The sequence below is a fragment of the Polyodon spathula genome, chromosome 22 (genome assembly GCF_017654505.1).
Source record: "Polyodon spathula isolate WHYD16114869_AA chromosome 22, ASM1765450v1, whole genome shotgun sequence".
Taxonomy (NCBI): Eukaryota; Metazoa; Chordata; class Actinopteri; order Acipenseriformes; family Polyodontidae; genus Polyodon; species Polyodon spathula.
In genome coordinates, this window is record NC_054555.1 from 20609017 (window position 1) to 20633986 (window position 24970).

The 24970-nt window shown below is 40.0% G+C and overlaps 1 protein-coding gene across 1 annotated transcript in view; it reads right to left on the minus strand.

Annotated features, from left to right (window-relative positions):
* LOC121297027 (mediator of RNA polymerase II transcription subunit 13-like) overlaps nt 1-24970 on the minus strand; it is a 135413-nt gene that overhangs the window by 24617 nt on the left and 85826 nt on the right. Inside the window, exons 5-16 of the mRNA XM_041223042.1 lie at nt 15119-15264; nt 14734-14928; nt 13771-13923; nt 10617-10764; nt 10081-10173; nt 8009-8656; nt 7590-7785; nt 6593-6668; nt 5353-5483; nt 4497-4596; nt 3236-3453; nt 925-1130 (exon numbers count right to left, since the gene is read on the minus strand). Coding sequence (XP_041078976.1) covers nt 925-1130; nt 3236-3453; nt 4497-4596; nt 5353-5483; nt 6593-6668; nt 7590-7785; nt 8009-8656; nt 10081-10173; nt 10617-10764; nt 13771-13923; nt 14734-14928; nt 15119-15264 — 2310 coding nt within the window. The remainder of the gene's footprint in view (nt 1-924; nt 1131-3235; nt 3454-4496; nt 4597-5352; nt 5484-6592; nt 6669-7589; nt 7786-8008; nt 8657-10080; nt 10174-10616; nt 10765-13770; nt 13924-14733; nt 14929-15118; nt 15265-24970) is intronic.

Consider the following 24970-nt stretch of genomic DNA (forward strand, 5'->3'; position numbering starts at 1 on the left):
TAAACACTGTAGGGGGTTCTGTAGGTATATAGTTAACACTGGTGTCTATTTTAATTTGTGTGATAAAGTCTTTAAAATCTTAAAATGAGTTGACACAGTTAACCTGAATGAAGAAATTGGTTGACATGTCATTTCTCTTTTTCATTATTTTTTTTTTTTTTTTGTCAGGTCTATGTTTCTACTGCTTCAAAAATAGAACTTGTCAGATGTTGATCATAGTTTAACAAGACTGTCAATGGTCTGGAAACATTAGTCGAGTTTCTTAAGTGAGAACACTGGCGCCATCTATGTTCACCTGGTTCCTAGCAGCTGATCGATATAAAAAATATGTCAAGTTGGATATTAAATCTTATCTAATCACTTCATAGATCTCATATTTTCTTATATGAAAAAAACCTAAAAACGTTCTAAAATGTAATTTTTTTTCTTTAAATGAACTCGCACAGAAGCTAGATGCATTGGCTTGCATTTGAGTACCAATCACTGCTTTCCCTATGACTGACTTGTTGTCATTATACATTTCTTGTGACTTTTAAGAAATTAACTGGATAATATTCTTCTCAAAAAGTGTCAAATGTACTTTAAAAGGAGCCCAATGATTCAGCACACCAACAACATGACTAGGTAACCCATTCCATACCCTCTCTATCTAAAGAAGTGCGCTTAGAAAAAACTCCTTTTTAATTCTTCTCTGTTCCAGGCTAAATAGTCTTTGCAGCCCTTTCCCTTAAACACTGGGATTAGTCTAGTGGTTTTCTGTTGAACTATCTCCAGTGATCAGAATTGGACACAGTATTCCAAGTGCAGTCCTACCAGTGCATTGTACAATACCATCATAACCTCCTTTGATTTGTGCTCTACACAATGCACAGTAATAAAGTCTGATAGCAGGCATGCAGATAGAAGAACAAAGTTCTTGCTCACACATATCCGTCTCGACTGAAGGGAGCATGTGGAGTCAGGGGCAGCTGTTCGATCTTAGGGGGCACGGACCAGGGCGGCCGGTAGCAGCAGGACTCTGGGATCTTGAGGGGGGGGAGACACTGGCTGGGGAGGGTCCTCAGGGGGGCGAACATGGACGAACCAATCAGGGACTGCACTTGGGGCGGCCGGAACACAAAGGAAAAATCCTGCGGGCAAACAGAAAAGGTTAACGCCTTAAATTACTTAACCTTCAAAATAAACTAGTGTGAGTATCAGCAGTGAGAAAATACCAGCTGCAATATATATATATAAAAATAACAAAATCATCATTCAGAGAAAACCTTTGGAAACTATGAGAAAGAGCAAAGGTCTAGGGAATTTTGCCTATAAGCGACAGCCAAAAATGAAATATTTACTATGGAAGCTGTTTCAACTTTAATGTACAGTACCTGTAGAAAGTCAACACCCCTTTCAAAATGTTCACCTACTAAAAACTGAAATAGCTTGGTTGGATAAGTGTCCACCCCCCTTGTAATAGCAATCCTAAATTAGCTCAGGTGTAACCAATCGCCTTCAAAATCGTACACCAAGTTAAGTGGCCTCCATCTGTGTTAAATTGTAGTGATTCACATGGTTTCAGGATAAATTCAGCAGTTCCTGTAGGTTCCCTCTGCTGGGAAGTGCATTTCAAAGCAAAGACTCAACCATGAGCACCAAGGTGCTTTCAAAAGGACTCCGGGACAAAGTTGTTGAAAGGCACAGATCAGGGGATGAGTATAAAAAAATATCTAAGTGCTTGAATATCATGAGCATGGTCAAAACGATTATTAAAAAGTGCAATGTGTATGGCACCACCAAGACCCTGCCTAGATCAGGCCATCCCTGGATTACCAAGAAAGGAAGAGACAGATCAGAGAGGCTACCAAGAGGCCAATGGCAACTTTGCAAGAGGTTCGGGTTTTTGTGGTCAAGACTGGTCAAAGTGTGCATGTGACAACAATATCCCAAGCACTCCACAAATCTGGCCTGCATGGTAGAGTGGCAAGAAGGAAGCCATTACTCAAGAAAGCCCACCTTGAATCCTGTTTGAAGTATGCAAAAAGTGGCAAAAAGTTTTGCGGTCTGACGAAACTAAAATGCAACTTTTTGGCCTAAATGCAAAGCGTACTTATCCAATTATGCTCTTTCAGTTTTGTATTTTTAATACATATTTTTTTTCTCAATAAAAACTTTTTTCTCCTTAACAGTGTGGAGTATGGTTTGTAGATAAGTGGGAAAAAAAATCCTCATTTAAATGCATGAAACACTGAGGCACTGACACAACAAAATGTGAGAAAAGTTCAAGGGGGTGTAGACTTTCTATAGGCACAGTAACTACAACTACTGGTTGTATTTGCAGAAATTAACCACTGTATCTTATGTAGGCCAGGTTTTGCTAATTTTAAGTACATTTTTCCTACATCAAATTGTTAATGTGAGCAACATCTTTAAAAAAAACTTCAGTCAGCAGCATATTGTTTAGCATGATATGTTATAAATATTACAAGATGAAATTGTTTAATCATGGCACACACATTAAAACACACAGAGAAAAAAAGAGCTGCAGAGGATTCGATACACATGGAAAATAAGAATATGGCAACAGACAAGTTTTGCCAATACAGCCTATGATAGTTTCATTAAAGGTGAAATAACTTCCATACTAAAAATGGCACTAGTAGACAAAATTCACATCCTTTCTACCTTGTCCTATCAAATTTTCCAGGTGTGACAAACATAAAAATAATGATTAAATTAATTAATAATGATGATATAATGATTAAAAATAATGATTAAATTTATTAATAAAAATAATAAATATTGACCACCTAAAGGTGGATTTCTCACTGCCCTTTTGTAATTTCAAATACCCATTATATAGACCAGTGATTAATACCTGGGATCCAACCCCCCCCCCCCCCCCCCCCCCCCCCCCCCGTTTGACAACACAAGAAAGTATTATTCCTAGGTGTTCTTTCTATTATTCCTAGGTCTTAAAATGAACGTGACATTCACATTTAACACTGTTAAAGAAACTAAGCACAAAATAAGAACACCCTTTTTAGATTTCCAGAACTTTTAAAACAAAAACTTACTCAAAACTAACCAGTTTAAGAAACAAACAAACAAACACCTATGATGTATTCATTTAGACAAGGCTATGCGTCACAAAAGGAATAACTGCAAGGAGAAATTAAACAGCAGTCTTTGCAAGGCCATCATCACACTTCGGATCAGCTGAACTCTGGTACTGTGGGCCTGTTTCACTCACCTTGATCTCCTCCGGCTTGGGGCTGGCCATGCCTTCCTCTACCTCCATCCTGAAGGCAGAGAGGGGGGCGCTGGCAAGCGTGCTCAAGGGGGTCTCTATGCTGGCCAGGTTGGCAGGCTCCGAGCCCAGCGCATCCCGGTATGTCATGACAGGAGAGAAGGCAGGGTGCTGCTCCAGAGAGGGGGGCGTGGGGAACATGCGCTGCAGATCTGCCACTGCTGGGGTGGGGGGTGGACAGTCATCAGAGCTTTCAAACACACACTCAGCAAAACACTTATCTTGTTTAAAAGGGACTGTAGTGAACAAAATGATTCCAGAAATCTGTCTTGCTCTTCCATTAGCTATATGCAGTTTTGAAAAATATCATGTATTTTATATTTAAAAATGTGATATATGGTGTTAATTTCGTTAACATCCTCAATTTCTATAGCTTATTTTCAGGATATCTCACCCTCAGCAGTGTCTTTAGAGTCATGGTACTGACTGAAAGCATGTCAGTCAATAGGGGAAGCAGCTGGTTGGTTAATGATGGGAAAGAAGCCACTGAAGGGGTAGGGAGAACTTTACTCTCCAGGTGAAATGATCAAGCAAGTGCACTGCTAATCGAAAGCATGGCTTGCAAATACACATTTCAGAGATGTTTTAAAATAAAAATACACGTTTGCTATACCATGTGTTTCATTCAAAACTGCACATTTGAGACCTATATAAGCGTTTTTTGTTAACTTCAAATCAGTTTTCATGTAGCTCCTTAACACAAAGTACATGAAAAACATAAATAACGTATTCGTGTACAACCAATTGTGCATAATACAGGGGATGAGAACTTTATCAACACACTATAACATAGTTATTTAACATCTATTATATATTTATAAAACATTAATAAGCAGCACCGTACAAAACTAACTAACAATACAAAAACAGTGCAACTGGTTACAACAACAGCCTTCGATTTTGACAGGCTGCAGCTCAATATTATTTGACGATGCAGCTGCTGATCCCACTCATTCCTACCCTGACACCTTCATTAGCAAGATGCTATGAAAAACACATTCATGCGCCATTTAAGCTTGAAGACCTTTCTGACGACCGTGTTATAATTTAGCCATAGTCCTTCCTACAAGTAACTATGTTATTTTTTTCATATAAATGTAATCAGTTGCCACACTTTGTTACTTGTCTGAAAAAGGAACCACTACTGATTACAGCAATCCATTACTGCCCAACACTGTATAGTGCAAAGTTTAGTAGTCCTTACTTGGATGATATGGCACTGCAGTTCTACAGTCTTTCCCCAGGGGGCGATCTTCAGATCCCAAGGTGGCGGCCTTCAAGGACCGGCGTGTTGGGGAGGAGGTCTGAAAACAAGGAAAGGCCAAAATACAGAAGGGAGTTCAAACAGCTAATAACTCATTCATTGTAGAGGTGAATCTAGAAAGGTCTATTTAAAACAGTCTTGCACAAAAACAGCAGCTGCTAGATCTAAAATTAGATTTCTCAGATGAAAATTACAATTTCAGACAAAATTTTAGGGGAAACTATGGAAAGCAGACATTTGAGCTAATGCCTTCTTTAGTGTACACATAGTTTTTGTGTTTCTTTGTATTTGGATGTGCGTATGTTTTGTAGTGCTGGGACAAGTATTCAAAACTTATGAACAAATGCTGCTTGAAATATATTCAGCAAAAATTACCATGTTTGTGTTTGTTCAAATGACAGAATGTATAGATGCCTGGATTATGCAAAGGAAACCGATGGATGAGGTTTGAAATAAATAACACACATTCTACTGAGTGTTGCTCTCCTGCCTACAATGCCAAATTAAAGAATATTCATTAACATTTTTGAAGAATAGTCTAATATGAAAAAGCTATGTTTGCCCGAATGCAATCTTGTTTTGCAATTTTCACTGGGAGAGAGGTAGAGGAATAGACAACACACATTTAATAGACAACCATTTCCACTTGAAATAAATCATTTTAGATTTGAAAACATTTGCATTCCATTGCACTGCCTTTCAATGCCTCCTAGTGTAGTGGAGATGTACGGTCTTGTCTGGGTGTGCTGGACATCATCATCTGTGTGATAGGACACACCCAGAGCCTGTCACTCACCCCCAGCTCGTCCGAGTCAGAGTTGTCGAATATGTTCTCCAGGTCAGAGATGAGGACCACAAGGTCAGTCTCCCTGGTCAGGCTGGGGTTAAGGATGGCTTTGGCTGCAGCACTGTCCTCCTGTGGCTCTTCTGCAGGACCAAGAGATTTGTCAGAAACATACAAATCAGCCACAACAAGCACTGTACAGCGGGTAGCAACATTGCAGAGCAAGAAAAGTGCACCAGTGTGCCCATGCAATAGAACACCTCAAGAGTGGTCATTTGTATCCTTTATATACCTAACTGCATAAAAACCTGGGTGTGAGAATTGTAATTTTCGGGCAGTAATCAACAATATAGAAACAATACGCACTCGTGTGAAAATGTTAGACCACTTTGTGCTTTAATTAAGCATCTTAAACAGTGCACTTTATCTTGTGGCTACGTGTTCCTTTTCTCGTACTATTTTAAATAAATTGCATGTGTGACCTATGAAAGTCATCAGTTAGACTATCACTAATTTGCTTATTCTGGCAATTTTCCAAGATTTTCAGTTCCAGTGGTCTGATTTCATATGCACATCAAATCCAAACTACAGAAACAATGGGGTGTTCTAATACATGTGCACACTACTTTATGCATACAGTGTTTAGAGAAGAAATTAATTTGGTGGGTGATGCAATGTATTAGTTGTTTCAGACCAGCTGGGACGTCTAAGAGGATAGCCAGACCAGCTGGGTGTCGATCATGTGTAAAACCCATGTACACAAGAGTTCAATTCGAAAGATGATAGATACATTCTCCATAGATCACAGGATTTCCTCTTGTTTACCAGGCTGTATCACATGAAGTGGTGGAATCAGTTGACATGTTTTAAATGTTTCGATGAAGAAACCAGCTCCAAACAAATACTTCACTCCAAATGGTCAGTGATTTTTTTTTTTTTTTTAGTATTTAAAAACATAGCAGTTGTATCTTCTATACCCTTATAAAAGTTTCCCATAGTAAAAGCATAGTAAAGTGTAACAAAGCATAGTGAAAGTATGGTAAAGCATAGGTAAGCATTGTAAAGCCCAGAGAGGTATGGTAAACCATATTACAAAACATAGCAAACTATGTGAAAATCATGGGAAGAATGCAAAATTACAGTGCAAAAATATGGCAGTAAAGTTTTATAAGGGCATTTTATGCCATTTTAAATACATTTTAGATTTTTGAAACTAGTCATGAATGTAAGTGCAAGTAACTGTAAGTTTTACCTGACTTAGGAGCAGAGCTAAAAATTGACATAGCGTCTTTCCCATCAGGCACTGGGGTAGAGTTGCCGTCTTCCGCCTGCAAGAAGAACAGGAATGAATATAGGACAAATAGCAAGATATCTGTACTTATCATGTACACGATAAAACAAAGAAACATCGGTAACATTTTATATTAAGGTGCTGCTTATTAATGTTTTATAAATATATAATAGATGCTTAATAAATTTAATAATAACCATGCAATAGTCATAGATGGAATTGCAGTTTTATAAAGGGAACAGTTTTTAGCCACCTATTCTACTTTGGGATATTTAAATGTAATTATGTCTATGGCTATTGCATGGTTGTAAGATTTACCGCTTTATTAACCCTTTCATATAGTTGTTAAGCATCCATTATGTATTTATAAAACATTATTAATAAGCAGCACCTTAATATAAAGTGTTATCGATATCTTAAGTCTAACAAACTGGAAACACTGTTAGACTAAGGATGGTCTGTTTAAAGCTTGGTGAGAATATTGAGAGTTTTGTTCTGATCAAGGTTTATGGAGTACAGTACAATACGGATACTATTGCATAGGGTGCTGTACGATATAAGCTGATAGAGGTCAGAGCAACTACCCAGTGGGCTTACAAATCATTTGTATCTTACACAGCACCATAGGCTATATATATGTATTTATAACATATTGTAAAAAACAATAATTAAACAGTATAGCTAATTTTATTGTGATGTCATTTCCATCTGAAACGATCTGATACAAATCGATACAAATTAATTTGAAATGGCTGTATCAATATCAGGGTCTACTATATTTTACAATACAATTGTGTCTGCATTTAGTATCAATTCAGTAATCTTTCCTCTATTTTTAACATAAGTTTCGGGGTGTACAATGTAATGCATTTCAGATAGAAGGCTAGGTATTAAAACATATGCAGTTTGTTTAAACTACATGCTGTAGTTTGATGTTTTATCTGAGGCGCTGTGATACCTTTGTCTTCCTGCAGGGGTCTCTCTCCTGGCTCTGCCCTCTTCCTCTCTTGCTGGCAGTGAAGCTGTACTCAATCTCTCCATCCATGAAGGTGTAAGGGTCACAGGGGTCCCCCAGCCCCTCGGCCCCCATCTGCACCTGCTCACGGACACGCTCCTCACACATCTTGAAACGCTTGTGGGGCTGAGCGAAGAGCCTGGGGGAGAGGGAAACATAGTCTTGTCACGATCACATTTTTCTAAATATGCATGTTGTTTTACAAGAATTTCTTGGGCACCCCCGGGCAACTGTTCCAGCCCCTTGATAAATGCAAAAATGTACCTCTTATATTTGTAAAGAAAGACAGGAATAACAGTAAATCAGTTTTCTATACAAATATAAACCCAATCCTATTTAGATAAGGTTATTTGAACTCTCACCTTTTCAGGGCGGCCCCCTCATTCACAGCCTCCATTTTTATCTCTCTGCATTCGGGAAGCAGTTCAGGGGTTCTGAACTCGGAGTCCTCTGCGTTAGGGGTCTTGTAGCCTCTCCACCAGCCTCCCCCATCCTCGCCGGAGCACAGCGGGGGCGCATATAGAGCCGTCTCACTCAGATCAGGCAGCTTGCGGCCTGGTAGGAGCTCCTGGTACATGGGCATCCCCACACCAGGCTCCCGCCCATCCGAGTCCTGCCCCCGAGGGTGCGGGCTGAGGGTGGGGGGCAGAGGGGAGGCCGGGGAGTGCGGGGGGGAATCAAGGGCTTTACCGGGAGGGGGGAGCTGCTTGGAGTACTTGCGGTCAGGGGGAACCTCAGTGGGGGGGTCTATGGATCCCAGCTTGGGTCCAGCTCTGGGATCCTGATCCAGGCAGAGATCTTCACAGAAGAGGGGGCGATGGTGGAAGGGGATCGGTGCCTGTTTCTTGGGCTGTTTGTCTATCTTCTCAGGTTTGTCGGCTGCCTTGTGCTTGAGGGGTGTGGGAGGGGGGAGGGAGGGGGCAGCAGGAGGGGTGGGGTTGCAGCCTGGCTGAGGGTTCGAGGGGGTGCGGCCTACTACAGTGGCTTGGCGCTGCTTCTGTAGCTTGTGTCTGAAAATGTACAAGAAGATTTAGTCAGCCACCTACTTCGGAGTAGGAATAGGGTAGGAGGGACTAAGTTGTGTTTTACTTAAATTCTACCCCCTACACCAACCCCACCCCTTCCCAATCCCAGTGATTTAGCACCAACAACATGACTAGGTAGCCCCTCTCGTAAATGTTCTTATTTTCTTTAAAAAATTACTACTGGTGAGTGCTCCCGAGTGACGCATCTGGTATAGGCACTCCTAGTGGAGTGCAGGATGCGCTCTACAGCCTGGAGATCGCCGGGTCGAGTCCAGGCTATTCTATTGCCGATCGTAGATGGGAGTTCCCAGAGGGCAGCGCACAATTGGCCGAGCACCGCACAGGGGGAGGGCTTAGGTTGGCCAGGGTGTCCTCGGCTCACCGCGAACCAGCGACCCCTGTAGTCTGGCCGGGCACCTGCGGGCTTGCATGTAAGCTGCCCAGAGCTGCGTTGTCATCTGACGCTGTAGCTCTGAAGTGGCTGCACAGTGAGTCTGCAGTATAAAAAAAAGCGGTCGGCTGACGGCATACGCTTCAGAGGACAGCGTGTGCTCGTCTTCGCTGCTTCCGAGTCAGCACAAAGGTGGTAGTGGTGAGCGGAGTCTAAAAAATACTTGGATATGCCAAATTGGGAGAAAATAATAAAAAATAAATTGGTGATTACTAAATGAAAAATAAATAAATAAATACATAAATCACCACTGGCTCCTTCCCTTCCTTTCTCTCTCAAGCCAGAGAAGGCAAAAATATAAATATATAACTTTATAACATACTTTTGTTATTTAAACACACACTAATAATTCTGCATAATGTCACCAGTATAGTTTACCTTTGGGACTGCCACTGAAGAAGACAGAGCATAAAACTAGAGGTACACTTGGGGGAGGGGGGGGGGGGGGTACCAGCAATTTGAACCCCCTAAGAGACCAATTTACCAGAGCAACATACTATACCATGAAAGTCTTCAAAGGAATGCTAATCAAGATTTTGATTTTTTTTTATTTCCTAGTATTAGTACTAGCAACATTCTGACAGACCCCACAGTTTGAAATGTATGCAATCTTGTGTAGTCTCTTGATGTGTGTGAGTTGTGTGAAGAAACATCTCCTACCCTCTGTCCTTAATCTAGCTTCACTTTATTTACAACTGTGTCCTCTGGTTCTGGTTTCTGTGCTGCACTAAAAGCACTGGTTAGGGTTAACGATGCCAACTCCTTTAAAGATTTTAAAGACTTCAGTCACTGTATACCCTGGTCAGCACGACTTGGAGTGTTCACCCCAGTCATTGTATACCTGGTCAGCCCTGTGCACTGATGCCTAACAGCAGCAGACTTGGGGTGTTCACCCAAGTCATTGTACACCCTGGTCAACCTGTGGCTGCACAGCTCTGCCAGTTATGAGCGGGGGTACCTTGAACAGCAGCAGGGCACTCGCTCCATAGGGTCGGTGAAGCCCCACGCTGGCATTTCCTCCTCAGGGGTCGTGTTGCCAGTGTTGGACCTCCTACAAAAAGAACCAAGAGGATTCACAAGGCTCCCGTCACCACTACACAAGTATCCATTATTACAGCGACAACTCAGACTGAAATAATACAGCAGGTACTAGCTTGAGTCTGGGGGCCACACTGACATAATATGTTACAAGAAGAGCTAAAGTGACATTTTACATCATGGCTTCTTAACCTCTGTATTTTCAGTACTACGGTACTCTTTATCCAAGCTGGCACTGAAAGTTTTTCGATCAATAGAGTCCTGTAGGGTACCTACAGTATTGTTTTGTTTGAAGATTTGTTTGTGCAGTTCGCATATGGTTACGTTTTTTATTGAAAATCACATCAAGTAGAGAAGTATTATTTTTGAGAAGTAAACAAACCTTTAATATTACACAGATGTTACCCGTTTCCTTTAAGAAGTCTTCTGCTCCCCTGTTGGAGATTCAGGACTTACTTGTGCTGCGTTCTGTTCCGGTAGCACTCCTTCCACACCTGCTGAACAGTCTGGTTGGCCAGTTTTCTCCCCGAATGCTTGGGGCTGGTCATGATGCCCGGCTCCTGTCCTGGCAGGCTGCTGATCGCTGTCTGGATCCCACTGTCACCTGCAAAACACACAGAGGAGTACGCCGCTGCAGTGTTTACAAGAAATTTTACTTTACTACACACTGCAGCACAAGAAGCATGCTGCCTGCAGCACTTAATTGCGTGGCAGATGCCTGGCCAGGCAATCGTATTGTTCTCAGTAGTTTGCTAAATAGACAAGGGCATTCTATGCAAATACAGTCAAGTATTTTACATTACATTGCCATGGTAAATTATTCCATGCACCAAGCACTTCAAAAAGCGCTGTTTATTTTCCTATATGCATGTTATTGGTATCTCTACATTATTCCTCTCAGGTTGGTTGTTAAATATATTAACTGTCCCGAACATTATACTGATAAGTATGTAAATAAGGAACAGGGGTGGTCTGATGAAACGGTAATTGTTTTTTAGTTATTACCTAAATGGGTGTTAAGCCATGTCTCGTTAAGTCTTTAAATACAATCTTTTTTCCTTTATTTGTTTTTTGGTTCTGGCTGACTCCGGCTTTGTTAGGATGACACGTCTTTCTAAGCTACCGCTGCACAACCAAACTAAAAATAAAACCAGTTTATGTGAAATTATCTTCGGTTCATCTTACTGAGTTCAGAGTATTTGCAGTCAATATTAACATATTCAAGATCGGAGGCAGAGACCTGTGTTAAGCTGAGTTAATTTTGAGTTTACAGAAATCTTCAGTGAAATGCCATGTGGACCCCTATCAGGGAGGCCTGGCTTTCAAGTCCATGGGATTTAAGTCTGTTCTCTTCATTTCCATGCTGGAGATTTGTTTGTCTGGAGTGACAAGTTCCTGAGAGCTGTGGCTATGGACAGGTTTCAGAACGCTGTGTGAGATCAAAGCAATTTTCATACTCACTCTTGTGCTGGCTTTGTTTACCTGTTGTGTTTGTTTTCTCCATTGGGACATGGGATTACAAATAGGCATTGTTGCTTGGACAATTGTCTTTTTATTAACGGGATTAAACAAGAACCTCGATACAGATGGCTCAATTACGTCTTTATCGGTGAAACGAGCACCTCAATACAGAAGGCTTAATTAGGTCTTTATCGGTGAAACAAGCACCTTGATACAGATGGCTCAATTAGGTCTTTGTCGGGGTAAAACAAGCACTCAAAGGAGGGTTCATTTCTCTTTTCCCCTTTACAGGTTTGGTGGTTGTGTAAGGTATTTACACTGACATTAACTGCTTGTTATTTAATTCAGATCTCTGCTCAACTGTCGATTTTTCCTGAACTTTAACTCTTCACTGGATATCATTTTGCATACAGGACTCAAACCAATTACTAATGTACCCATAGTTTGTATTTGCTGGCTGAATCAAATCCTTCACATATGTGGGGGCTTTTGAAGGAACCTGGTGCTGATATTTCTTGTGTATTCCTTCGCATCTCTCTCTCCTGCATGTTTTGATATATGGTATAATGGCTACGTTTGACCGGGAGGGGTATGTATATGTGTAAATGTGGTCAGTTATTCATCTCTGTGTGGACTGTCTTCTTGTGCAAGATACCTAAATGTTGTAATTATGCGCTGAGGGTATTTGAGACTTTACCTCTGCTGCATCCCGTGTTGTCCACATCACAGCAATTATAAATAAACTAGGCAATTACTTGTCTGCTTTTACTGGAGAAAGAGATTTTTTTTTTTTCTTGACCTCGTAGTGTATCCAGTTCCTGCTTCCACCCACAACAATGCTGGTGCTCTGGTTGAAATGAGTGTCATATTGTGAGAACAGAAAAGCAGCATTATTGCACTGCAATCTTTACAAGAGATGTTTTGTTTTGTTTTTTCTCCTGGCAAACCCTCCCGAGTACATGATGAATAATTAAAAACTGAAGAGTCAGCAATATATTTTAAAGTATAACTCTGCGATATGGAAAACACAGGACACAGCAAAGGTAACGTAACGCCTTTCTTGTAAGCACTGCAGGGTGTTCGGTAGCAGTCTAAGTGGGTCACGTTAGATTACAGTAATATATTTTCTCTAGTGTATTACAAGATTTTCATTAAGGTCCTGGCAACATTTTAAATTATTGATGACTCAAGTCACCAGAAATTATAATCAATCACAGCAGCAGTTTGTTCCTTTTTATAATATACTAACTACTTTTGTTAAATATGTTTTTTACATTTAAACACAGTAAAAGCATACTGTTAGAGTTTTTAATCTGGCCTGTTTTAGGTATGGGGTTGTCTTTACATGATAATAATCAAGGTAACAATTTTATAACCTATAATCAAAGGCAGTGCTCTGTATATTGCAATACATAGTGTGACATTAGTGTATTGTTAGGGGTGTGCCGAAAAAGCTTCCCTTGTAAAAACAGGGTTCCATTTGTTTTTCCCAGACTTTTGTTTTAGTTAGTTTCTACTAGTTTTTCGATAGGCGGGCAGCCGCAGAGCATTATAGCTTTTTGATCCAGAGCAAAAGTTGTTCCTAGTTTTCTAAAAGTATTTGAATTGTAGCTAACAAAATATTTCCATACATTTTCACCACCAAGCACATCCATTCTTTATAGAGGTCTCAGTTTAAAACATGATATCTGATACTATACTGGGTTAAATAAATCTGTGTTTGCAAGCTATTCTTGCATTTTCTGGGTCACAACTAGTTCCCTTATTGACAGACAGACAGTGACCCTAAAGACACTGGGGTAAAATGACTCAGGAACTAAAGCAGTAACTGACTTCCTGGCAAGGCAAGCAAACCGAGAACTTAGTGTAGTACTAGATATCTGTTTTATAATTAACATACGTGTATCCCATAACATGTGTTTATTTCAAAACTACATATTTGAAATTTCAGTACCAGATGAAAGTGCAAATTGGGTAAGACGCATGGAATTTCTGTATTAGCTACAATTACTTTAAAATGATAAACAAGGTTCTTCTGGAGGGAGAACAATCACAGATAAAAGTTGACAATTAGAAATGTTACTCCTTTCAACCATTCAAATACCCATGCTGCTAAGTGAGGGAATGAGGGAGAGACGTGGGGGCTCACCTGTGCAGGTCTGCTCCGGGGAGCTAGGGGGGGTCAGGGGGATGCTGCAGCCTGTGGGGTCCCGCAGTATTGCGCTGGGGGAGGGCTGAGCCACAGGGAGCTCGCTCTGAGCAATGAGCACAAAGGCAGAGGGGTACACCATCCGCACACCACCTGCATCACAAAACAACCCCAAATAAAATAACTTGCAAGCAAAACAGAAAAACATCTTACCAGGACCATTACCTTTTCCCTATTCATAACGCTGTGATCATAAGTCACTTACAATAACTAGCCCATGATCATTTTGAAGGTTTTTTTTTTTTTTTATTTCCATATAATTAGTTATAAAAGAGTTGGCTTCTTTAAAAACAGTCTTGAACTGTTTCAGTAGTTCTTTATTTAGCAAAACAGACTTTTAAATAACTTATGCCTATAGCATTTTGAAAATGGAAACAACAGAAATAGAGTGGGGGTGCAGAGTTAGAAATTATTTTCCAATCTTTAACATCCTGCCCATTAGAGCAAAATCTCCCTTTCAAGAGAGTCCAGACTGACAGCAGGCACATAAAAATGATATATGTGACGGGCAGTGTTGCGTGACACACTGCCTTTACAGATTCTGACCCCTGTGAGATGAAAGAAGGTTAAAAGATATATCCTCACAAATGCAGATGAGCCCAGCTTTTTTGTATAGTGGTTAAGATGTTTGCTTGCGGAGTCGCTGGTTCATGCCTAGCCTCCACCCTGTTACATACACTAAACTTACAATACAAACAAGTTCAATACTCACAAAAATGAACTGTAAAGAACACAAAGCAGTTTCTTTGAGTGGAATAAAAATCACTATCACATACCCTTTATATTTGAAGATCCCTTTTACAAAAGGTATAGTCTTCGTATTTTACATTCAGGGCCTATTTTGCAGAAAATGCAAAGGAAACGAACGGAAGAAGAAATCGCGCAGCTGAGTGGTTTACATACCCACAATGACCTCCACCGCCACGTGGCTGCTGTTGTCGTAGCCTGGCTCCCCGTCGGCCCGCTCGCTCTCCCTCCTGCGCAGCACCATGGGGTAGAAGTAGCACCACTCCTCCATCAGCTTGCGGGCCGCCGGGTCAGACATCTTGTAGGCCTGGCCAGTGAGGGTCCCGCTCAGGCCATAGGGGCTCAGAATCACTGAAGAGAGAGAGAGACAGCAGCAGTCAGCAGAGAAATACCACAGGTCTAGCTTTGTAACATAAGCTACCATTATTTGGAAGCACGGATGGTATTTGACTGTGTGTTGTGCTTGTATTAGTACCACGTTCTACTATCCCAGTAGTAATGAGCCCTGTGATCTGTGTGAGGCTCAGGCCCCAGGACTCACCTTGGCAGGGGGCTGCTCTGCTCTGGGCGATGGTGATGTGCTCTTCATTGATCAGGTACACCGGCTGGTGCTGAGCGATCTCCACACTTGTGCAGACATTGCTTTCACCGTGCAGGAAGAATGTAAACGCGCAGGACAGGTGCTCACTGAGGGAAACAAAACAGATTGGTTCTGACTTACTAACACATCACTGTGTAAAACCAGCTTAACTTTGGTTAAGCTGGTTTTGGTCTCCTGGCTTTGGACAGAGCTCCTAAAGATTGTGATGCCCAGTATTTAGGTGATTAGGGCTAACAAATTAGTTCCATAGGTTTGTTTTTTCCCCACCATGCACATCCATTCAAAACATAGGTCTCAAAATGTGCACTTTTGAAAGAAACACATTTTAGATATCATGGTATCTGGTAGTACAGCAGGTTAAAGATCTCCTTCTTCGTAAGCCATGCTTTAAACTGTCTTGCACTTTCCTGGAGGGTGAAATTGTGAAAATTTATGAAATTATTTTATTAACTGTATCAAGTCGGTCTGCTTTTAAAAAGAAGATTATAGATTGGGATTTAATTATTTTGTTTAAATGGTATATACAATGTCTGTAGAAATGGTATAATGTGATTAGCCTCTCAAGGGGTTTATTTCTGATGAGCTAAATATAAATACACTAAAATGAATGAATGAATTCACTAATAAACTAGGCTACACCACTAGACCACACACCTCCAAGTCCCTCAGCTCTAACTACTAGGCTACACTACTGCTACCAGTCACTCAGGTCTAACCACTACACCTCACAATATCTCAGCTCTAACCACTGGGTCATACAGCTTCTGTTCAGTACCTTAGCTCAACCACAAGAACACACTTTACTGGCTCTGAATGAGATTATGATTTGCTGTCTTCACGATCCCACATATGGGAGCATCTTCATTATTGGTTAATTATTCATATAAGCCCAAATTATAATATTTATGATAGAAAGATGATTGTATGATCAGTTTGTGGCCTCTAAAAATGTAGTTTCTAATGATGTGTTATCGTGACATTGTTATGGTGTAATTCTCTAAATGCCCTACAGAGGGTGCAGAGTGTCCATGCTAAATTCTGTATTACATTAATAACATTCCCTGATCCACAGTAATGGTCAAACTGCACTTTCTAAACATCAGGTGCATACCCTTAGAAGAGTTCCCCCCAGTCATTTTGCACTTTTCCCATGATTTTAAAGTCTGATAGTTTACTATGGTTTGCCATGGTTTTTATGCTTTACTGGGCTTTACGATTCTTATTATGCTCTCACTATGATATCAGTACTTGCTGTGCTTTTATTATTATATCTGGAAAACTGCTTATTCAGATTTGATTAAACATGGTAGTAACATTATTTAGCATAAGTTGTTAGCAGTATTATATTCTGGGGATTTAAGGGAGTGTCTGTCACTTTTTGAAAACGGCTTATTCAATTGTGATTGACTTTAGCCTAAGTTATTGAAAGTATCAGACTGTAGGGATTATATGCAAGTGTTCTTGTGTGCACATCCATATGTTTTTATATGCATCTTGAAAACACATACTGTAAAGTGATTCTGAACAGGCTGTACGGTTTCCAACACAACACATTGCTTTCCCTAGCTTTCTGCTTTGTGTGTGTATTCCTGCAATATCTTTTTCAACCTTATTGCATCTGTATTGAAATTTTAGTAACATATGTCTGGTCATAAATCAGTTCTGACCAATTATTTTCATTTCAAATCGGTAAAGCTTTGGGTCTCCCTTCAATATGTCTTCTGAATTCAAAATATGGGGTGCTAAAATGAGCCTGTTCAATCTGAAACATTTCACTGATTCCAGACTCCTGTCATGAAGTTCCCTGTTTTGACTGGTTCATCTGTCCTGTCTGCTCGCTTCAGCACAGGTTCAGAGGGGTGAGAACAGGTTTATGAATATGCATGATAAGCCCCTTATAATCATCGTCTGCTTTACAGACCTCGGCCAGTGAAGATACAGGGGGCGTACCTCCAACCATATTAATACTTATACTTTAACATACTTTACTATGAGATTAACACATAATTGCACTTGAATTTACAGCAGTGGCAATGGGGGATGTATGGTACTGACGTGTTTCTTATGCAAAAGAGACATCAAGACAGCAGACCGAACATATTCTGATAGAAGACTGACAGTAGTCAGTTGGCTAACCCAATTCAGCTCTAACCAGTAGGCCACATTGCCTCACTTTCTCAAGTGCACACAGGCTGCACAATTCAGCTCAGCTAATAAACCATGCCAGTTTCTATGATTCTCCCCCAGTCTGTCTCCTCTGCCCACTGGAAGGTAGCTCAATAGCAGTGCCTTCAGGAAGCTTGTCTGGCAGGTGGTGGTGCGCACAGCCACCCAGGCTGGGGCTCCTCCAGGCTGTTCTCTTACACCTCCTATCATCCCTGACTGGCAGCTGACTGCATGGAGTGATGTCATGACTTTCACAGCAGACTAGGGATAAGACAAGCTGAATAGCCGAGGTCAAGATAATCACCACTTCAAGAAAAATATTAATAAATCATCTATTTGATAATATCTGATGCTCTACTTGTTTTGTAACACCGTGCATTATTTTTTTAAAATACGGTTTATTGTTCTAAAATATTATTTATATTTTAATGGATTGCAACCGCAATTGCATATCCGTCCATCTGAAATGCACACTTCACAATTACTGCACAGTCATGGGCAAGTAGCTGGCCACCGGTTTCTGGAGTCGACTGTCACTTTTGTAGTTGACTAGTCAACCAGACAACTAATCAGTGCTAGCCCTACAGCTATTAAAACCAGCAGTCAGTTCACAGTCGATGCCTAATATACCTTAAAATTTAGAATGCAAAGGTATAATTTGTATCGCATATTATAGTAAAAGAATCTCCTGGGAATAAAATAACAATGACATTCCACAAAGAAAGGGGAGGCTATACAGTAGAATGGGGGATTTATTTAAGACGTTTCCTTTGCACGATATATTTCTTCATACAATTATTTATGTATTCTGTTATATGAATGATTAAAAACATAGTCATTTTTGCCACTGAATATATTTCAAGCCGTGTTTCTTCAAATATTCGAATATATTTCAACATAGCAATGTACTCGATCGGTTATCAGTTTTTATTATTTATTTATCTGGCAGGTGCCTTTACCACTGCGACTTTCAGTTATTAATTACAACTGTTATCCAAACTCCTACGTATAGTTATTACTGCTGTTAATTTTGGTGAAAAATTAGTCAATGCATCAACTCTTTTGAAAAACAATGCACTGATAATAAAAAAAAAATTAAAAAGCAGGAATTGCCCATAAACGAGATCCTTGTCCTCATACAGGAATATATTACCAGACATGAGGAGCTGTCAAATCGATGGCTTTCAAAAGTTGGCATTCCTATCAACGTGATTAATGGCAATGCCAGTAATGGAGCTCCTATTGGTAGAGTGTTAGAGATGGAATGATCAAAACACACACAAATCAGGACAACTGTCTGCACTGTCCATTCTGTTGCCATTGTTAGTAATAGAAAACACAGAAATGTGACCAAAGAGTGGTACAATCAAAAAGATATTACCCGGATCTTGTCCTGGGCAGGATATCACATGGTGGCATTAACATGAGTGACACAAAGTGAGTTTGACTATGTCAAACAAATTAAATTGAAATGCATTGCATTGTTCTTATTGTATTGTGTTCACCATGTTTTGCTCTGTGTCAAAAAATATTAGCACTCTAAAGTACTATTCGCACAGGGCTAAAAAACAGGGGGTCCTCAGAGTTGGTCAAAAGCAGATGATGTCCAGTAATCTCACAGATGTTGACTGGTTCATTTTGTTGTAAAACCCATAAAGGCCACTAGTGGCCAGTAGTTTTATAAACCTATATGTTTATGGAGTAGGTAACAAGGTGATTAGCCACAGCTGGGAGTACTTCCATTTTAGTTAGCCATTAGGGGCCCAGCTGTGGCAGGAGTATAGCCAGGAGGTGCAGTCATTGCTCTCTATTGCTTGTTTTGTTGGGGGGAAAAAAAACATAGGTGCTGTTGCTCTGTTACCTTACCTGCTACACAAACTGCAGCATTCCACAGACTGAGTGTGAAAAACTTGTATTTATTATTTGTACCGCATTAGTAATCCATTTATTCTGTTATTTTAGAGAGGTAAAGGGAGCAGCTATCCTCTGTTAGTTTGGGAGTCTTTTGTTTAGTTGGTGCCACTGATGGCAAGGTTTGTTCTATTATTTTGAGCTGGGAGTTTTCCAATACTTTTGTTAAATTTACTTTCACAATGAGTGTGTGCAATAAAACCAGCAATTTCTCAAAATAATTATGTTGTCTTTAAACTGCCTCGATCATAGCACTGAGGGAGGTATTGCCCTCAGTACACCACTAGAGGCAAAATTCCACACTATGTATACTTTATTTTATATACACAAACATTTGTTGCTATAAATATGTCCCTACTATTTCTGTATGCTACTGTAGATATTGTTCTCTTAGTAATCCAATATTGCACATTATTTTGATCCCCACATCTCTGTAGTTGCTATAGCATTACAGTTATTTTTGAATCAGTAGACCATTTAGACAATAAAAGAAGAAATCACAAAATGAGCACAGATGATCTCTAGTGCTGGTACTCCAGTGTAGCCTGGGCTGCAGGGGTTAAAGCAGGAGCCCGGCGCACTGAATTATTCAGAGTTGCACATTTGTGATTTTCCCCAAGATCACAGCACAGTGTAATGGGCTGGTGCAGAGACCAATTAATGCTTTTATGCAGAAATCAATCACAGACTGGGAAGAAGAATCTGCTTCTTATGTGGTGATTCCATTTGTGCTCCTCTAGGGAATCACTGCAGTTAAAGGAACTGCAATCCATTTGAATAACAGAAACACTGCCCTGCACAAAACCAAGCTGGCTTCATACACACAAAAAAGGGTAAGACTGCAGCTGTCATGGCAAATTACGTCCAGTGGCAAATTAAGTCACGTGATGAATATGATCCGAGAGAAAATTTAATTAGGGCAAGTCACATGATGGTTTTGTCCAGATGAATCATGATGTATCGCAGATATTGTGTTAATTACATATTCATTTTTAAATAATATATTATGCTATTTATAATGCTGGTCTAAATTTGTATTAATTATACCAGATGTTTTTTGTTTTTTTAAAGATATTTTACATTACAATCTGAAATTATATATATATAAATATATACAGTACTGTGCAAAAGTTTTAGGCAGGTGTGAAAAAATGCTGTAAAGTAAGAATGCTTTCAAAAATAATAGTTTATATTTATCAATGAACAAAATATAAAGTGAATGAACAGAAGAAAAATCTACATCAAATCAATATTTGGTGTGACCACCCTTTGCCTTCAAAACAGCATCAATTCTTCTAGGTACACTTGCACACAGTTTTTGAAGGAACTCGGCAGGTAGGTTGGCCCAAACATCTTGGAGAACTAACCACAGATGTCCTATGGATTTAGGCAGCCTCAGTTGCTTCTCTCTCTGCATGTAATCCCAAACAGACTTGATGATGTTGAGATCAGGGCTCCTTGTTCTTCTTTACGCTGAAGATAGTTCTTAATGACTTTCGCTGCATGTTTGGGGTCGTTGTCATGCTGCAAAATAAATTTGGGACCAATCAGATGCCTCCCTGATGGCATTGTATGATGGATACGTATCTGCCTGTACTTCTCAGCATTGAGGAGACCATTAATTCTGACCAAATCCCCAACTCCATTTGCAGAAATGCAGCCCCAAACTTGCAAGGAACCTCCACCATGCTTCACTGTTGCCTGCAAACACTCATTCGTGTACCGCTCTCCAGCCCTTCGGTGAATAAACTGCCCTGCTACAGCCAAATATTGCAAATTTTGACTCATCAGTCCAGAGCACCTGCTGCCATTTTTCTGCACCCCAGTTCCTGTGTTTTCGTGCATAGTTCAGTCGCTTAGCCTTACTTCCACGTCGGAGGTATGGCTTTTTGCCGCAAGTCTTCCATGAAGGCCACTTCTGACCAGACTTCTCCGGACAGAAGATGGGTGTACCAGGGTCCCACTGTTTTCTGCCAATTCTGAGCTGATGGCACTGCTGGACATCTTCCGATTGTGAAGGGAAGTAAGCATGATGTGTCTTTCATCTGCTGCAGTAAGTTTCCTTGGCCCACCACTGCGTCTACGGTCCCCAACGTTGCCCGTTTCTTTGTGCTTCTTCAAAAGAGCTTGAATAGCACATCTGGAAACCCTTGTCTGCCTTGAAATTTCTGCCTGGGAGAGACCTTGCTGATGCAGTATAACTACCTTGTGTCTTGTTGCTGTGCTCAGTCTTGCCATGGTGTATGACTTTTGACAGTAAACTGTCTTCAGCAGCCTCACCTTGTTAGCTGAGTTTGGCTGTTCCTCACCCAGTTTTATTCCTCCTACACAGCAGTTTCTGTTTCAGTTAATGATTGTGTTTCAACCTACATATTGAGTTGATGATCATTAGCACCTGTTTGGTATAATTGTTTAATCATACACCTGACTACTGTATATGCCTACAAAATCCCTGACTTTGTGCAAGTGTACCTAGAAGAATTGATGCTGTTTTGAAGGCAAAGGGTGGTCACACCAAATATGGATTTGATGTAGATTTTTCTTCTGTTCACTCACTTTGCATTTTGTTAATTGATAAATATAAACTATTAACATGTCTACTTTTGAAAGCAATCTTACTTTACAGCATTGTTTCACACAGTACTGTATATATATATATATTTATATATTTTTTATTATTTAGTTATTTTTGGACTGTAATTAAAAAAAAAATGTAATCATAATTAAATGTCCTAGCAGAGTTGTTTTTTTTTTTTTTTTTGCGGTGTCCAGATGTGCAAAGCTGGTAGAGACTTATCCAAATAGACTCATGGCTGTAATTGCTGCCAAAGGTGCCTCTACCAAATATTGACTCAAGGGGGTGAATACTTATGCAATCAATTATTTTCTGTTTTACATTTTTAATTAATTTAGAACAATTTGTAGATTTTATTAAATCCATTTTGATTCTATGTTGTAACATAAAAAATGTGGAAAAGTCCAAGCGGGGTGAATACTTTTGAGAGCCACTGTATATTTTCAAGTTGTCGGGAGCGGCGAAGGCAAACACACGCTGTCCTCCGAAGCGTGTGTCGTCAGCCGACCACTTCTTTTCACACTGCAGACTCACCATGCAGCCATCTCGGAGCTACAGCGTTGGAGGAAAACACAGCTTTAAGCAGCTTACAGGCAAGCCTGCAGGCACCCAGCCAGACTACAGGTGTCGCTGGTGCGCGGTAAGCAGAAAACATCCTGGCCGACCTAAACCCTCCCCACCCCCAGGGAACTCCTGTCCATGGTCTGCAATGGAATAGCCTGGACATCCAGCCTATAGTGACACATCTTTTACCGGATGCACCACTCGGGAGCCCTGTGTTTTAATAACTTTGATCCAGACTTCAATTGTGTAATCCGATTCCACTTTGAACATACCCTAGATCAAACCTTGCAAATTGGTTTTTCTGATTTTCTATAAACTATAAACAAACACTGAATATTTTGTATCTCTGGTAGGAACTGCATCCCCCATAATGCTCTCCAATACTCGGTGCTTCAGGCATGTCCCTGCTCTACTCATGATTGGAGCTTTGCACGCTGGTTGAAATGTAGAGATTTGTTTTCATGACTGTTAATAAACATGACTCAGAGGCTTTTGTTTTTTTTTTCTTGTTAGTTTGCTGTTCATAGTTATTCTACACGTACATTCCAGAATGTCACGTGAGTGACATCGTTCTGCAGTGTGGAAGTATTAACTCCATCAGAGTGCAGTTTGAGTTTAAGGAATTGTATTCAAATCAGCCATGTGCTTCTCTTAGCAGTACTCACTCATGACTGGTAAAGAATCATGTATGCAGTTTGGGTAACACTTTACACTAAGTGTCTCTAATTACTATGTATTTACGTGTACTACTCGCATATAATTACAATATTGTTATGAATTGTTAGTGTACTTCATGTGATTTTTTTTGCACGATATAGGCAAGTAAAGAATTGTATCAAGCATAATAACCTTAAAATTATGTGTAAGTACACATAACTACCATGTAAATACACAGTAAGACACTTAATGTAAAGAGTTACCGCTGTTTGATACTAAATGTTGAGTGGTTTAAGTGAGAGTAGGTTTAGTAATGCAATTCCTACAAGCTAGGTGTACTTTATTTATTTATTGCTCGAAATAACCGCCCTGTTGAAGTTCAGCCATTACTATTAAACACACTCATGCTGAATTTAGAAACACTAAAATAAATTCACTAAATTCAATAACAAACGTTTAGACAAAATTTTTCAATGCCTTAAAAAAAAAGAAAAATCTCAAAGCACTGAGAAAGACTTAGTCGAAATGTCTGTTATTGAATTAAGAATTTGTGTCATTTTTGTATTGCGTTGCACTTGCATATAATCGACATCCAGTGAACTAAGTGCTATAAATATAAAAAAGAAATGCTATATTTGGTAAATCTAAATCAATTTTATCACCAAAATAGAAAAAGTATTTGTATTCTTAGTTTGCTTGTGGAGGTTAGCAGTAGATGTGCAGAAAGTTTGATGAAAGTGAAACTTGAACAGGTTTTGGTGTGCCTGTAATATTACACTCCATGTAAATTAGCATGAGGTTAAAGGTAAAATTACTTTTCATTAAGATTAGTTTTTGCCAATTATTTAAATGTTACCATTCACTTTACTGCAAAGGCAAACATGGCAGCCTTACCCCGGACTGATTGGCAGAGCATGTTTAGGGCAAGATGTGCTTCTATCAGAGTCAGTTTTGCCATTGTTTCCTGTTGGTGCATGTGTGTGAAAGAGAGAGACTGCACCTGTGTGTGTTCCTTCTTGTGGAGACTCCTGGGAGTCTAGTTGTATCCCCTGAGCTAAGCAGGGCCAGGTACAACCAGTATGTACCTTTACAAAGGGAGCTTGTAATGAATCTCCTGCTAGCTGCTGATGAGTTAATAATACTGACATCAGAATAAGATCTGTACTTACCTCTCAACAATAGAGCTTTCTCTTTAGTTGAATGGTACGACGTTAGTCTCTGAACCATATGGTTTGTGGTTTGCATCCAGCCGTTGCCTTTCCATTCAATGGGCTGACATGCCAACTCTTGCTCAACTAATACTTACAACATCCGCAAAAAAAAAACACAAAAACACAACCTCTGAAAAGCCTGTTGGTCTTGAAAAAACACCACAGAAAACTACATGGTCCAGGTAACACACAAAGACGCTTTTTGTCTTTGTAATTCAGTACATTTTTCTATTTATTTGTTATTGTGTTTATTTTATTTAGCTGAGGTAGAGACACGGTGACCTCAAAAAGTCGCCTGACAACCGAAGTCCGTTGCCACAGCGACAACTAATGTCTCAATGTCATTCATTATATTAACTCCCTGCCAGAACTGGAGGGAACATACACACGCACAAGACTGTTGCTCTTTGGTGTTTTAAACACAGCTGCTTGCTTTGCTTTTACTGTTCAAGTCAAACATGTATCTTTTCAATGCCTAAACTAAACCCTGTTCTCTGATACAGACTGGAGGAAGTACAGTAATCCATACAGACTGCTGGATAACTCAGGCTTCAGAGGGTTTTACAAAGCAACTTGCAAATACGTCTTCTAAAGGGGCAGTGCTTGATATAACCAGACTCTGTTTAGTAGACCCCCAGACTGAGTAATGAGACCATCCCAGCTTAAAGCTATTTTCCTATTTTTAATAAAATGCAGAACACATGTTGC